This window comes from Meles meles, chromosome 18 (genome assembly GCF_922984935.1).
Source record: "Meles meles chromosome 18, mMelMel3.1 paternal haplotype, whole genome shotgun sequence".
NCBI lineage: Eukaryota > Metazoa > Chordata > Mammalia > Carnivora > Mustelidae > Meles > Meles meles.
Window position 1 is genome coordinate 44,408,008 of NC_060083.1, and position 15,310 is coordinate 44,423,317.

The window sequence follows — 15,310 nt, forward strand, 5'->3', positions numbered from 1 at the left end:
TGCCCGATTGTGGATAAGAGAAGTAATGACGGCCTGGTATCCCAGGACTTTTCCTGGTTTCCCCTGGCCTTGTTACTCCGCAGCTGGGGTCCTGACAACATGCCCTGCTTCTCACAGCTGTACATCTGGATCCCAGAGGAAGAAGGATCCTCTCCTGGCAGGAAGGAAGTTTCCTGGCTCCCAGGCTCTGAATTTTCAGCATCAGTTTTCATTTCTTTTGGCAGGAAGCCAACCCTTTTCTGGGAGATTTGGAACTCCAGACTGCTGTGCTTGTTGCTGGTGGCGGGGATAGGGGAGTTGAAGGGAAATACATGGTTCATGAGGAAGGACTCAGCTTTTATGAGTTGTGACAAAAAGCTGGGATGGAAATCAGAAATGACACTATTTTCATTAGGGAGGTTCTGATGTACAGGTGGAACCCACATGATGACTTGAGCCCATTGTTCTAAAAAATCCATAGCTCGTGGACAGGTAGGGCAGGCTGCTTACTCATGGGGAAGAGAGACTGCACAGATAACAAAATAGGTGCCCACCCCAGGATTGTGGGGAGAATTAACTATGCTGTGTGGCTATGACTGGCGCATCCGACGTGCACTGGAATCCTTTATGACATTCAGCCCTCTGAGTCAGGGTCTCTGAATTTTCCCCTCCCCAGGTCAGATCTGATTCGGAAGTGCGGATTTGGAGGAAGCTCAAACTGAGTGGAGTTAACTGTGTGTCTGGAGGGCTAATGCCCTGATAGCAGGGAATGGATCCAGACAGGAGAAGGTTACAGATTCTTGACAGTTAAGACCATGGAGCCAGGCTGCCCAGCTCAGAATCCCAGCTCTGCCACTTACTGAGTACGTGACTTTAGACAAGTCACTCTGTGTTTCTTCATCTCTAAAATGGGGATTATAACAATATCCCACTCTCACACCCACTCCCACTCCAGGCACATGGGACAGGTTTAAACCAACAGTCCTCTCCCTCTTTCCCACCTGGTTCTCTCCTGTCCTCTGTCACTCAGCCTATGTAACTGCCTTTAGACAATATAATCCAGCACAGATCCTTTTAAAAAAGCAGGTTTATTGGTCGGGCTGCTTACCAGGACACAGCAACATGAGAGGCTCCCAGGAGCCCACAGGAAACTGTATCTGCCCACAACTCAGGCCCCTTCAGCCCATCAGCACCAAGGGACCCTGTCCCACAATCCCCATCCTCCCTCAGCTGAAGCGTCTCCAACCCTTCAGAAGAGAGAAGGGAACCAAGAAGGGGGGGGGGGGGGGGAGGGAGGGAGCGGGGTAGGGGTTGGGAGCCAAAAGCAAAGCTTTGTATTATAAAAAAAAAGTTTGTGTCCCCAGGCTCCCTCCCTCCACCCCTTAAAACAATTAGCTGCAACTCTAAAAAGCAAAGCAGGGAAGATAAGGCAGAGGAGATGCGGGAGGAGGAAGAAACCTTCAGTCCTCCTTTTTGGGCTGTGCTTGAAGGGGAAGGGAGTTGTCTTTGCTTCTGACAAGCGGCCTTTACTGGAGAGGAACAGTGGGGTACTGACGTGTCCTGAGGAGAACCTGTCAGTGGACAACAGAACTGGAAGTAGCATCCCCATCATCCCCAACGATTCAGGAGAAGAACCCACAAGGCAAGGAGGTCTTGGCAAGTTTTGCAGCTTTATGATACTAGCTCTAGGAAAGGATCTTGAGAAGAAACTGCCAGGAGTGAGCCAAGGCCGGGTTGCTCCATACACTCTCTCCATGTCCTCTCCAGCTCTGAGCTTGGTGGCCTGGCCATTAGCACGTTGCTGTCTTTCCAGTCTGCCTCCCTGCTACCTCCCAGCTCTCTACAGTCTGGTGCTGCCCCCTTCTGGAACCCTCATATTCTGGACTTGAGAAATGGGCTGCCACAAGGGGCACCATTCAGATCTCAGTTAAGGGACGGGGTGAGGTTTACCTCTCCTCTTTGGATCATCTCTTTCTCACTGTCCTTCCTCCTTATTCTGAAAATTGTCCCACTGTCCTCTGAGAACCCCACTACCACGGGATTCTTGTCCTGTGTTTCTCATGCTGCTAATGAGGAGAATTCTCCCCTCTTCACCCATTTCCACTTTCTACTGTTTCCCATTCTCGTTCCCAAAGCCGGAGCCATGTGCTGCTGTTGCAGATGCAGAAACATGGTAAATGTTCCCTACATCATCTCCTCCTTCCCCAGGGCTCTGCTTGGCTACAGCCTTCCTTGTTGGAACCCTATACAGACAACGGTGCTAGCCTCTCATTCCAGGGTCACGCTCACTCTGCCCTCTTCCCCCAACTGCCTGAGGTTCTCCTGAAAGCTGCTTTTAAGTCCTTCCAGTATGAGGCCTCCCCTGTGGGCAAAGGTCCTCTTCAGGATTCACTCTTTCCTTTTATGGTAGTTTTGACTTTCAAGCCTCCAGGGATCAGGATGAGAAAGAAGAGCGCAGTGAGCAGGAATGACAGCGGCTGGATACAAGTGTGAGGTGGAGGTTAGGGGGAAGGCAGCCTACCCCAAAGTGGGGTGGGGCAACCATGGAAACGACAGCCATTTCCTTTAAGATCCCTGACTTGGACAACCACGACACAGATCACTCCCCTCTCCACTCCCAACCAGACTGTGCCCAAACTGGGGCGATCTATGGTGGAGGCTGCCTCCCCCTCCCATCTTAACAGCCGTTAAGACTTGGAGAGGTGCTCCTTGAGGGGCGGTGTTGTCAATTTAGAAACATCTCAGCCCTCGTGGGGCCGAGAGAGAATGCAAAAGAAAAAGTTCCAGAGGGAAAGGCATGGGGAGGGGGTGGGGAATGGCGGGGCAGGGTGGCGCGGCCTCCTGGGCAGAGCCCCGCGTGCGTCCGCTCAGTCGCTGTCGCTCTTGTCCACCAGCACGGCGTCCGACTCCTCGGTGATCTCCAGCAGCGTGTGCACGTCGGGGCTGCTCCCGCGCAGCAGGTCAGCCGCCTCGCCGCGCTCTGCGCCGCCCTCGTCGTCGTCGGCGCCCACCTCCACCATCTCGGTGGCCTTGAGCACCTCCACCTCGCCCTCGCGGATCTTCTTGACGTGGAAGGTGAAGGGCGGCACCTTGTAGACCGCCGTCTTGGAGCGCGCGTACACCACGTGGTCGGGCGTGAAGGACTTGCGCAGCTTGTCTCGCGAGGTCTTCAGCTTCTCGCGCCGCTCGGCGGGGACAAGGCGCGTGCCCAGCTTGTTCATGCGCTTCTCCAGCGTGTGCCGCGTCTTCTCCAGGTTCTCCTTGGTCTTCAGGCGGGTCTTCTCCAGGTTCTCGCGGGTGCGCACCTTGGTCTTCTCCATCTTCTCCTTGGAGAAGGCCTTCTTGAAGTCGTCCACGCGCCGCAGGCCGCTGCGCTTGATGCGCTCGGCGCGCGACTCCTCGATGACCTCCTCCACCTCCACCGCCTCGTCGGACGACAGCTCGAGCGCGGCCGCGTCCTCCTCCGGCCGCTCGCCCTCGCCCAGCTCGTCGCCCTCCTTCTCGGGCAGCGCCTCCGCCTCTTTCAGCGACTTGCCGATGCTCACTTTGGCTGGCAGTTTCACCTCGTCCTGAAGGGAGAACAGAGCGAAGAGGTGAGGGGGCAGAGCAGAGGGATGGTCGGGGACCTGGGGGACGCTGGGCGAACCCGCGGCAGGAGGGTGGTGATTCGGGGGAGTGCGTGGTAGCTGTGACATCCGCCCGACTCCTTCGCCGGTGTGCCAGTGTCCAGTAAATTATGTGTTGAATGAGCGGTAACTGTATAGACAGGGCGAGGAGGGATCGGAGCTTCTGGCTTGTACAGTCATTGCACTTGAGCTCAATATCTCTGCAGCCCCCAAACCTGTCCTACATCCTGCATCCACGCATGTTAGTAACTACTCCTACCTCAGGGAACATAGTTTGACTTTGGAAATGGGCAGAGCGCCCCCTGGTGCACTAAATCACACACTGCTCTCGCTAGGCCAAAGTGCAAAGGGGTTTGAGAAGTCGTTGAGGGGTTGGGGATAGGGGAGTGAGCTCACAGCGCGACCCCCAGGTACGGTAACTTGAAGGCAAGATAAAGGGTATGTTTCCCAGACTTCAAATAAGTTCAGGACCAGTCTTAGGGAAGGAGAGCTGTGCTGCGCCCATGCTCCCCACCCTTGACCTCCTCATACTGATTTGTTCCAGCAGCGGTCATTACCCCCCACGTAGAAATTGAGAGAGGAAAGAGGAAGAAGCTGGCTGGCAGCCAAGAGCATGTTTTCTCCCCAACATGGACATTTATTCTGGTTCTGACTTCCCAGCCTTGGAATGGAAGGGAGGGATTACTTTTTCCATTGTGTGTGTGTGTGTGTTTTTTTTCCTCCCCAGACCAGAGCTTAAGGGGCCAGGAGTCGGGTAGTGGTCCCAGAGTCCCTGAGATCTAGAGCTCAGAGCCAGTTCTTCCCTTTTCCTCTGGGAGTACCTAGCACCAGCACTGTTTTCCATTCTGGGAAGATTTTCCAAGGTCCTGACTCTGGGCCAACATTTCAGAATCTCAGGATCACCCTCTGCAAGAAGGTAGGGGAGGCTGAGCACAGAAAGGGCAAGGGGGCATATTCAAGAACATAAACATAAACCCAGAACTCTTTGACTCAGACTCTCTTTAGGAACTTCAAATGAAGGAAGGAGACAGTAGGTTTTCAAAGGGTTTTCTTTTTCTTTCTTTTTTAAGATTTATTTACTTATTTGACAGAGAGATCACAAGTAGGCAGAGCAGCAGGCAGAGAGAGTGGGGATCAGGCACCCTGCTGAGCAGAGAGCCCTATGAGAGGCTGGATCCTAGGACCCTGAGATCAAGACCTGAGCTGAAGGCAGAAGCTTAACCCACTGAGTCACCTAGGTGCCGCTTCAAAGGGGTTTCTGAAGACTTATTTCCCAGAACTGTAAAAACAACATCAAAAACCCATCTGAGAAAAATGAGGCAACATGAATTGACCCCTCTTATAAACACACACACACACACACACACACACATACACACACATATTGTCCACATGGTATCTCAGCACCACCTGCTACAGAAATTCCTCCCCCAGCCCCCAACCTCTTTCCTCTTCCCACCCATCCACATCCCCCCAAGAGTTTCCTGGTTTACACTGAAAACTAGGAACACCCCCTCCCAACTTCCTTCCCTCCCTGTCAATAGCATTAGCAAGGACAAAGACAGAATGCTGACTCCACCCCTTCTCCCATACTGGACACCAGTACTGCTGGGCATCAAGCCACCTCAAGCTCTCATTATTCAACTACACCTCCCAGCAGGCAAGGTGATCTGGGCTCAGGGCATTCTGGGACTTGTAGTCTCCATCTGCCATAGCTGGCTTAGTGCTGTCATTCTGTCCATCCCTCTCCCTCATCAATCACAGAGGAGTTGAAGGGGTTGTTTTCCTTGTCTTGAGTGTAAGAGGATCACAGCCTCTCTTAACATTCCTTATTTCCAGTTGTCCCCTTTGGGTTTCCTTTTTACAGTATTTCTGCCTGCTACTCAAGTCCTCTCTCTTACACACTGTTTTAGGATTCTCCATGATCTAAGCTCTCTGCTACCTCTTCATCCTTCTCCACCCAGAATTTACCTGCAACCCCAGTATCAAAAGGGCGCCTGGGTGGCTCAGTGGTTTAAGCCGCTGCCTTCGGCTCAGGTCATGATCTCAGGGTCCTGGGATCGAGTCCCGCATCGCGCTCTCTGCTCGGCAGGGAGCCTGCTTCCCTCTCACTCTCTCTGCCTGCCTCTCTGCCTACTTGTGATCTCTCTCTGTCAAATAAATAAATAAAATCTTTAAAAAAAAAAAAATCTCAACTCTGATCTCCTTCAAAGCCTCTCTGACTAAAACCCCACACATGCTCCACCAAAGGATAGTAGAGAACCCTTCCTTTCACTAAACTCAGACAATGTGGATGGGCTAGGGAAGGGTTAGGGTGATGGGCGGGGAATAGTCAGGAAATAGTCCCAGCTGCTGGAAAACAAATCGACATTGTCTCCCTGCCCTACCCCCAGCATCCCTGATGCCTCCCCTTACCCCTCCTCCACCCCTGCCCCACCCCATCCCTTAAAGGCTGAGCTGACTGGTTTTCCTGGCCTCTGGCTTCCTAAATTAAAGGTGTTTGCCAGCTGAGCTTGAAAGTGAACGGGGATAGGGACAGAGTCACAGACCTCTTGTAGCCAATCCCATCTTCCTAATTCCTGTTAAAAGGTCTCAAATACAACATCAGGGAATAATCCCAGTGAAGGGGGTTTATTCCTGGATTTGAAGGTGTCTCTCCCAGTCCAGAAAGGTATATGGAAATATATTAACACCATTCATAGTAGGTTCCCCCCAGAGTGATAGCTTACACCAGAGGCGCTGCTTTGGTGGAAGGTCAGGGGATGGGGGAAGAAATAACTTTACCTAATTCCCCGGACAATATCCAATAGACTGGCTCTGCAGAGGGTATACCACTATGATTTTAGCTTTTTCCCCCATTAATGGATTTTTCTCTTTTCTCCCCCTTTCCAAGCCAGGTTTCCCTTATGACTCATAGGCTTGGAGTGCTGTTTTGGGTCCACCCCATCAGCCTGTTGCTACAACAACCACCAACACAATTCCAAAGCACCTCCCCCTACCCTGGGCACAATGGCCAGGCACCCTTGTCCCACCCCTGCTGCCCTGGCAGAGCTCCTACACCAAAGGAGGGGCCTCAGGGGGTGGCTCTGCTTGTTCTGTTTTCACGTTTTTATTAAAGAAAACCACCACTCCCGACAGGCTTGGTTTCCAGAGTTACCTTTAATGACCAGGTCTGAGCAAAAGCATGCACAGCTTCCCCTCCTCCCCACCAAGCACACACAGTTCTCCAACCCAGGAAGGCACCAGTCCAAGATGGGTTTCAGGAGCCCCAGGGAGACTTCCCGCCCCTTCCGCTCCACTGCCCAACTCTGCTTTATAAACTGAAGATCCTCTGGTCTAGGAAGAAGATTTTAATATGATTATAATTTAATCAAGCACCTACTATGTGCCTAGTCCTTGGCCAGGCACTTCACATTTGTCAGGGAGAAGGGACAATGTCATATGACTCTTTAAGTAGGAGCCTTTCTTTCCTTTTTTTTTTCTTTAATTTTTTTTTTAAAGTAAGTTCTATACCCAATGTGGGGCTCAACCTCATGACCCCGAGATCAAGAGTCACAGGTTCTACTGACTGAGCCAGCCAGGCACCCCAGGAGACTCTCTTGACCTTGCGCTCTTTCCCCAACTACTGCCTGGGAATAGCCAGAGAAGACTCTGGAGAGGGCATTCAGAGACCCAGGATCTGCTCAGAGAATAAGTTAGAATAGGGACAAGACTTGGGGAGAGGTAGAAAAGAGGGAAAGTCATAAAATCTCAGGATTGTTACTTTAGATTGCCGAGACAAGGGGTGAGAGACACCAAAGGCAGAGGGTCCTTTCTGCTAGAGCAGGATTCTCAACAGGATTCATGTTGCCCCCAAGAGGGTGGAAATTAATTCTTGAGGGGAGAGGTGGATTTAGATATCCCAGTAGTTTGTAGTGCCAAAGAGTCCCAATACATATGTAGATAGATAGTATATCTGTAGCATTAAAATTTCGTGGAGGAAGGGACAGTTAGGGAAAATGTCTAAAAGGACTCCTTAGGAGGATGATTTTGGAAAAAAAAAAAAAAGTTGGAGGAAACCCTTTTGTGCTATAGGGAAGCCAGAGGATCCAAGCCAGAGCCAGCGAAAATGTCCCCTCTTCCGGCCTCTCCGAGTTGGCAGCTTTTGGGTGCCCCACCCAAGGCAGGATCTGGCAAACATAAGGGATCCCTTTGCAAAACATTTTCTAAAAAAAAAAAAAAAAAAAAAAAAAGGAAAAAATAAGTGTAAATGTTTTCCTCAGCTCCAGGGAGGGGGTGGACAGGGCACAGAACAGACCCCAGGCCTGGGCCTCATGAGGGCCCTCTCCAAAGAAGCTTTGAGCCAAACTGGCCTGTCCCTGAGGAGGAGGCAGAAGGGGAACAGGAAGGAGAATCAGATGCCATGGCACAGTTTCATGCAATTTCATGCAGGGCAGCACAGGCTGCAGCTCCAATATGGGGTTTGGAGCGTCTACTATTAAGACAGAAACCCAGAGGTAGGGGAGGGCCCCGTCCCTTCGCTTCCCACCCCATTGCACACATCACATTTGCCTGAACTCTGCGAGAGTATTTTCATCATACCCACCACCAACCCAGGGCTTGGAAGACACCTCTCATCCCAACACTGATCACCACTAAGCAGTGAGCTGGTGGTGGGCTGGAGTGATGGCCCATGCCCACTGCCCCATGTCACCTAGGAGACCCTAAGCGCCCCCGCCAGCTGTCGGCTTCTCTGGGGTGGGCAGAGGCACAGGCTCTGGGTAATAGGGCAGTGTCCTAGGCATCTGGTCAAAGGGTGGGAGCTCAGGCACTGTCTCAGGCTTCAGGTCAATGGGCTCAGTCTCAGGCAGAAGGTCAAAAGGCACGATCTTGGGTGTGGCCAGGTCAGAGGGTGCTTTCAGCTTCTTCTTGGGCTAAGATGAGGAAAAGGGGTGTAAATGGGGCTTGAGATGGGTGCGGATGGGGTTGAGAGAAAGAGGCCTTAGTGGGCATGCAGAATTGGAGTTGGTGAGTAGGGGGAAGGGAATATGGCATGCATCAGGCTGGAAAGGAACCATATTTTACATTCTTCATCAAGAGGGCCCCAGGAATGAAAGTGTGACAAACCCAGGCCCGTGTTTAATAAACAGTTTAAACAGAGCTCCTCTCTTCTTCCCTCTAGAATCTTCCCCACTCCCATCCTTAGCCTCCTGCCTTCTGTCCCTACCCGGTCATAGTCGTCATAGTTGGGATGATGCTGTTGAGGGCTGGAGTGAGGGAGTAAGAGGCTGCTGCAATGTATAAAGAGCTCTCCAAGAGGTCAGTTACTGACTCTAGCTGGAGAGGCTCTGAGGAGTGAAAAAGACGGCAAGGAGGCGAACAACTCTACTGTCTTCAGAGTCCTAGTTCTCATTATTTCCTCAGGGCAGGGTGGGCACTGGGTGCTGCCCGGATAAGGAGAGGGAGAGGCACGGAAGAGGGACATCCTGGTTGTTTCCCTTTGGCCATGTCCCCTCCTCTTGCCTCCCTTGCCACCCCTCCCCTTACCCGTGCCTGGGATAGCAGACACCAAGATGCGCAAAGAAATCAGGAACAAAGCCAAGCTGTTTTTATGACAGCTGGGCCTACGTCCTGGAAGACCTAGCGGCAGCTCCCATCCTCCCTCCTGAGGGGCTGAGCTGCCACTCTTGCCTTGGACCATCATGAGAAGTCAGGGAGAGAGATGGTTAGGGGCACTACCAGACTCCAGTGACATCAGTGGTGGGTAAAAGCCTGCAGCCACAAAAACAAAGTAGCAGGTTCCAACCTTCCCTGTGGATTATAAGGAGAAGGAATGCCAAGGAGAAAGCCAACATGGTCCTCTCATAGCCAGCTGCAGAGCCTATACCAGGGGATACCCATACCGGCCAGGGAGCTCTATGCCTTACTCTCTGTACCCCTCCCTCCTCCCTCACTGTCATTGGTCCTCTGTCATTGGCCATTGCCTCTGCTTCAGTACTAGGAGGCTAAGCAACTAATGGCCACCAACCTTAGCCACCCTTCGTAATGTTGATTGCACCCTCACATGTACACACGCACGCACACGCACACATGCACTCAGACAGCAGCCCAACTGCCAGGATGGTGCAACTATCTCCCTTAGAGAATGAAGGAGCCAGAACAAACCCACTGTTGGAATAACCTCCGCCCTGGTTTCTCCGCAGAGCCCGGGAATGGAGGGAGGAAGTGGGGAGCAGAGAATTTAGCAGAAGAAGGGGTACACCTGGGTTCTAGTCCCAGCTTTGACCCCCACTGACTTGAGTGACAGTAGGCTAGTAAGTTCCCCTCTTTCAGCCTCCACTTCCCCAGCTATAGAATGAAGGAGCTTAAGCTGATTACCTCTGAAGCATCTTCCAGCTCAAAAAAATCTGTAATGGCAGAATAATGAAACATGCACAATGGTATGCTTCAGTGAAATGGAACAAACCACTACTCATCTCTGAGGTTGGTTGCCTAGCAACAATATCCTCTCACTTCTCTATATCAGTAGCTTATTTTGTGCCATTGCATCCCTTTTTGATTTTGACCTTTACAATAGTCAGACTTTACTTATTAAAAAAAAAAAATCAGAGGGAGGAGTATTATTTCCTTTAGTTTTGGGATTACCCCTAATAGTATCCTCCCTGCTTTGGATCCAATGACCAGAAAAATCTCAGCGTTTTGGAGGAAGGATGTGGTAAGCACTCTTTCCATGGCCACTAGGCTCAGGGACTGAGAGAGACAAGAGCCCCACACTGGAATATTTGGGAACAGAAATTTGGAGCTCTGGAACAGAGAGCCCTCATTTGCCTTGAGTCCAGTAAAGAGCTATATGGGTTAGGTTAGGATTTGGGGAGGAAAAGCCAGCAAGCCCTCATTCCAGCCTTGGTGGCCTCGTTTTTAAAGCCTAAAAGTCCTTAATCCCTTAAATGCTTCCTGGTCCTATCATCAAGCACTTGGAGCAGGTCTGAAGGGTCCTTGTGGAGATCACGTCTCATCAAAACTGCTCCAGAAAGTGTTTCTTTCCATTTTAGCTCCCTTTTCTACATTCTAAAAGAACACTAGTAATATCCAAATCGTTATCTGGAAGAACTGAATCTTTAATAATCACTGCCCCTCCTGTTTGTGCAGTGCCCACTATCTCCTGATCTTCAGTTCTCAGTCCACTGACCCATAGCTACTAGCAGATTTCGTTCTTCTCCTTCACTAGCTGTTGCCTAGTTAGGTATCACCTGATAGGATGGGATGCCAAACTGCTAGTTTTTGTTAGGGGATAGGGAAATGCCAGAGGACAGTAATGACTTGGAAGTGGGTTCAAGGTAAGGGCTCTGATATCCTGGAGTGGGAGGTGCTAAATTTCATGGGGGGGGGGGGCAGGGGGATCAAATGCAAACTTAACCTGTGGAATCATTATGTCTAACAGTTCCTTGAATATGGAGTGAGGCCACACAAGGGATTCTCTCCTTTATCTCCCCAGGAAAAAAGTATGGGAGGAGCAGATGGCCTGATCCCACAGCTGGGGCCTTCCTGGCCTTTCATTCTCCCTTCCACCCTGCCCCCATTGCCACATCATCACCTCCCACATCTGCAGCGGGGAATACAGTATCCACTCCCCTGTTCCCACTCTGGAAAACTCACATTCTCCCAGGAGGCCTTTCTCCAAATCTCTCTCTCTCTCTCTCTCTCTCTCTCTCTGCCTGGCCATCCAAGCATCCTACCCCTCAGCCTGACTACCATAAATGCTGCCGCCCCCAATCTTCCCTATTAGGTCTGCCAAGGCGCATAGCTATTTTTACCTCCTTCTCTTCCCAGGCCTGCAGACCTCAGAAAGGAGCAGCCTCTGCTTTTCCTTTAGCTGCTGAGTACCCCACACCCTCGCCCCTTACGTGGACATCTGCTCTGCATCTCTGGGAAGTGCTGTTTCCCTGAGCCCCACCCCTGTTGCTGGAATCTTTTCCTCGCCTCTGAGCTCCTCTCCAGGTTGGAACAGTGTTACTTATTAGTTATTTGCCCTGTGGTTTAGAGGCACAGGGTCCCCAGCTTGAGCCATTGTTTCTACCTCCAACCTGTGATTAGACCCCGCCCCCCACCCCCACAGACACATGACTACAGATCCCTGCCAGCTGCTGAGCAGGAGTAACAGAGATGCCACTGGCCTCTGCATGGGAGTTTTGCTTCCTAAGTACCCATCCTTCTCTCAGCATCTCCACCTTTGACATAGGTTTACCACGAGTCTGAGAACTTTCCCATGTTCTATGGTCTGGGATATTTAGAGTGAGGACAGCAACCTATCCAAGCCCTTCGTGGCAACCCTCTAATACACGAGGCTGTGGAGAAAAGAGCTGGCAGCTGTGGTCCCAGACCCCTGAGTGTTCTTCCCTCGGTGACACCCCCTCCCCTGGGACTAATCAGATCTCTTTTAAAATGTCTCTCACAGACACTCTTCCAAGCAGTTAGATTAAGTGAAACAGCTCTAGACAAACAATTCTACCAGACAGTGCTATATGCGCTGGTGGGGGAACTCCTAGCACCACTTGGGAGGAGTCCATGGGCATTGGAGGGAAGGGGACAGCGCCACTTCTGTCTCTGTCCCACCACCATCTCCTTGGATGGGTTCAAGTTGACCCATCTCCCTGTGTCTACTGTCCCAAACACTTGTCCTAATCTGCATCTCTCTTAGTTCCTCCTAGAGACACCCAGTTAAGGACCTCACTGAATCCCAGATGGTCACTCAGAACCCAGCTTGACCAGGCCTTGGTGCAGTCAGGGAAACCACAGCTCCCCGACAGGTTCTCTCACGTAGAGGGTGTGGGAAATGTAGCCTTCCTTTTCTTTTCCATTCCCTTCTGTAGGGAGAGGAAGGGGCTGAGGGAGCATAGCCTAACGCCTTCATCCCCAAGATCTCACCTCCTTGGGGTGGGAACGTCAACCAGGCCTGCGGGAAGAAGACAGCAGGAGAGGCTGGGCAAATTCCCACCCCTCCAAAAATCACCAAGCCCTCAGCTCAGAGCCTCTTCTAATATGATTGGGGAGGAGGGAGCGGGGAGGACCAGCAACACTGAGATTTCCAGGTTTATTTGCGGTTATGATACAAAAATGGCATTTTTATCCGGGCAAAAGCGGTAGAGGTGCAAAGGAAGCAACAAGCGGTCTGGGCGGAGCCTGGCGCGTGCCAGCCTCCTCCCGCCTCTCTGCCCGCTGCTCCGCAGTCCCGCAGACCCGAAGGGTAATTCTCTGCGCCTAGATCGTCGGGCCCGGCAGGGACTGTCCGCTCTGCCCCCACCAACCCCGCTTGCACTCCTTACGTCGCACCCCACCTCCCCTCCCCAACCACTCCTCAACCCCCCGCGCCTACTTCCATCTAGCAGAGAGGATTCGGGAGAGCTGCCTGCGTCCCCAAGGGCCTGAAAGTGCCCAGAGGCTCGGGGCAGCTCGCAGCCCGGGGACGCGGGGGCAGCCGAGGCCCATGCGGGTCCGGGGGCGTGTGCTGGCGGTCGCTGCCCTCGCCTGGCGCAGCCCCCGCCGGTGCGTGCCTGAGCCCTGAATCACCCGCTATATCGGGCGGGCAGGGCCGGAGGCCCCAAACCCGGGCCACGCCGCCAGTGTCCGCTTACAGTGGGCCCACCGGCCGCCAGGGACCCCTGGCTTTCCCCGAAACCTCCGCCAGGTAGGAAGACTTCGCACAGCCGAGCTGGGAACAGTCTGCGAGCGGGGTGCGTCCTCGAGTCCTGCCCCCTAACTTTTTTGCGAGTTTGTCGCCAGAGGGAGGGGGCTCTGTGAGAAGGCGTGGGGTGCAAAGCGCGCCCCTCTGCGCGCTCCAGGAATCTGGAGCCCGCCCCGCCCCGCCCTACCCCACCCCACCCTACTCCACCCCACTCCAACGGTGCTCCCGGAAGGAGGGTGGGTCCCGTGAGCCACCCACGCCAGGCTGGCGGGAGCACTGCACGGCGGGCAGGTCCTCCTACCCCAAGCTCGGGAGACCCGGGGCCAGACGCGTCCACCCCCCAGCTCACCTGGTAGATCATGACTTTAAAGTTGCGGCGCCTCAGCAGCTCCGCCTCGTTGACCTCCAGCTTCTTGATTTGGCCGGCCTGGCGCTCTAGGCTGCCGCGCACGGTCTTCACGTTGACGCTGACCTTGCGCACCTTCTCCAGCAACTTGCTCACAGTATTGCTGGTGGTGGCGTGTGCCTTGCCCAGCTTGCTTAGCTCGCCCTGGATGCTCTGCACGGCACCCTCCATCTCCGCCTGCCGTTCCTCCAGCTGGGCTTGGGTCAGCTGGATCTGGTCGACGGCGCCGATGATTTTGTCCAGAAGGCTCAGCACCAGCACGCCGTTCACCTGGTCCGACTTGATCAGCTCCTCAGAGCCGGCCCCTGACGGCTCCTCCGCCGCTGGCGCCGCCATTGGGGAGGACCCCGGGTCCCCAACATCGGGGTACCCGGGAAGCGGCTGCTCGATGATATGGAGCTGGGTGTCCTCCATGGCTAGCCAGAGCCGTGAGGGGCCGGCCGGGTGGAGCTGGAGCTGAAGCCCAGAAGAGGAGGAAGAGCAGGAGGGGGGAAAGCGAGAAAGAGCGGAGAGCCGAGGAAACTCGAGCCACGTCCGTGCGCACCGGGACGGTGGCCAGAACTGTAGGGCGGGGAATCGGTGAGCTCCCTGGCTCCCGGGCCAAACCCCAGAGTCTCATCGCCCATTGGCTGGCCCCACCCCAGAAAGGGAGGGACCGGGGCAGAAGGGGAGACCGGTGGTGGCGAAGGGGGGCAACCAAGGGGGACCCAAGAGCCGAGGGCCCCACCCTTCCCAGGATGGTTGGAATAGTTGGAGCGGGAGACTAGGGCCTCGGCTGCCAGCGGAGGCCACGCAGCGGGACTGGGGTGGAGGAATGTGAGCCATAAGCCGGGAAGGGAAACAGGTCCAAGAGTGGGGCTCTCCTTTTCCCTCCCGTTTTTTTTTTGTTTTTTGGTTTTTTTTGTTTTTTTTTTTTTTTTCCTCACCCACAAAAGTACCTAAGCCTTTGAAGTTCTAGAGCAGGGAGTCAAGTAGAACACAAGATCCTAAAATTGTATTCAAAATAGTGGATTTGCCTGTGCCCAGATTTTGCGAGGGAAAAATATCCATGGCTTCCACAGTGTTTTCGAAGGGAGGGGAGGTCTCTACCTCCCCCACAGCCGAGTTACTCACCACCATTCTAAAACTGCGTGAAGAGTTCTGGGGAACGTGTGACTCTTGATCTTAGGGTTGTGAGTTCAAGCCCCACCTTAGATGTAGAAATGATTTATAAATAAAATCTTTAAAACAAATGTTTGATGGGTTGTTGGGGGCAGGGAGAACTTCGATTAGGGTCACAGTGGTGGTGAAGGGCTGCACAGCCCCTCTGGGTTCTTAGATTTATACTAACTTAGTAGGACTAAGATGGGCAATAAAGCAAAAAGCAAAGCCTTTTACCTACCTCTCACCGTTCTTTCAAAATTACCTTTCCCTGTGTTTCCTCCTGCCAGAGGCCTAGCTCACACTGATTTCCCAGAGCAGGACCTAGGAATGCATCTATCTTTCTAATTCCAGAGACTGGCCCTTGGCAATGAGAGAGATCATCAAATCCCCCCTCCTCACTTGACAAGAACAGGAGGGCCTGGAGAGGACAAGTGACTTGCTGGAAGTACCCACAGGTTAACCTTGGCTTGGTGCTCAAATCAGGCCCCTGTCTCT

At 53.1% G+C, this 15,310-nt stretch overlaps 1 protein-coding gene across 1 annotated transcript; it reads right to left on the reverse strand.

The window, feature by feature from the left end:
- Positions 1 to 1,048: 1,048 nt before the first annotated feature.
- Positions 1,049 to 14,240, reverse strand: CAVIN1 (caveolae associated protein 1). Its single transcript, XM_045986355.1, has 2 exons — positions 13,616 to 14,240; positions 1,049 to 3,548 (listed from the first exon to the last, which is right to left on the reverse strand). The coding sequence occupies exons 1-2, from the start codon at positions 14,084 to 14,086 to the stop codon at positions 2,847 to 2,849; spliced, it is 1,173 nt and encodes a 390-aa protein (XP_045842311.1). The 5' UTR covers positions 14,087 to 14,240; the 3' UTR covers positions 1,049 to 2,846.
- Between the last annotated feature and the right edge of the window lie 1,070 nt (positions 14,241 to 15,310).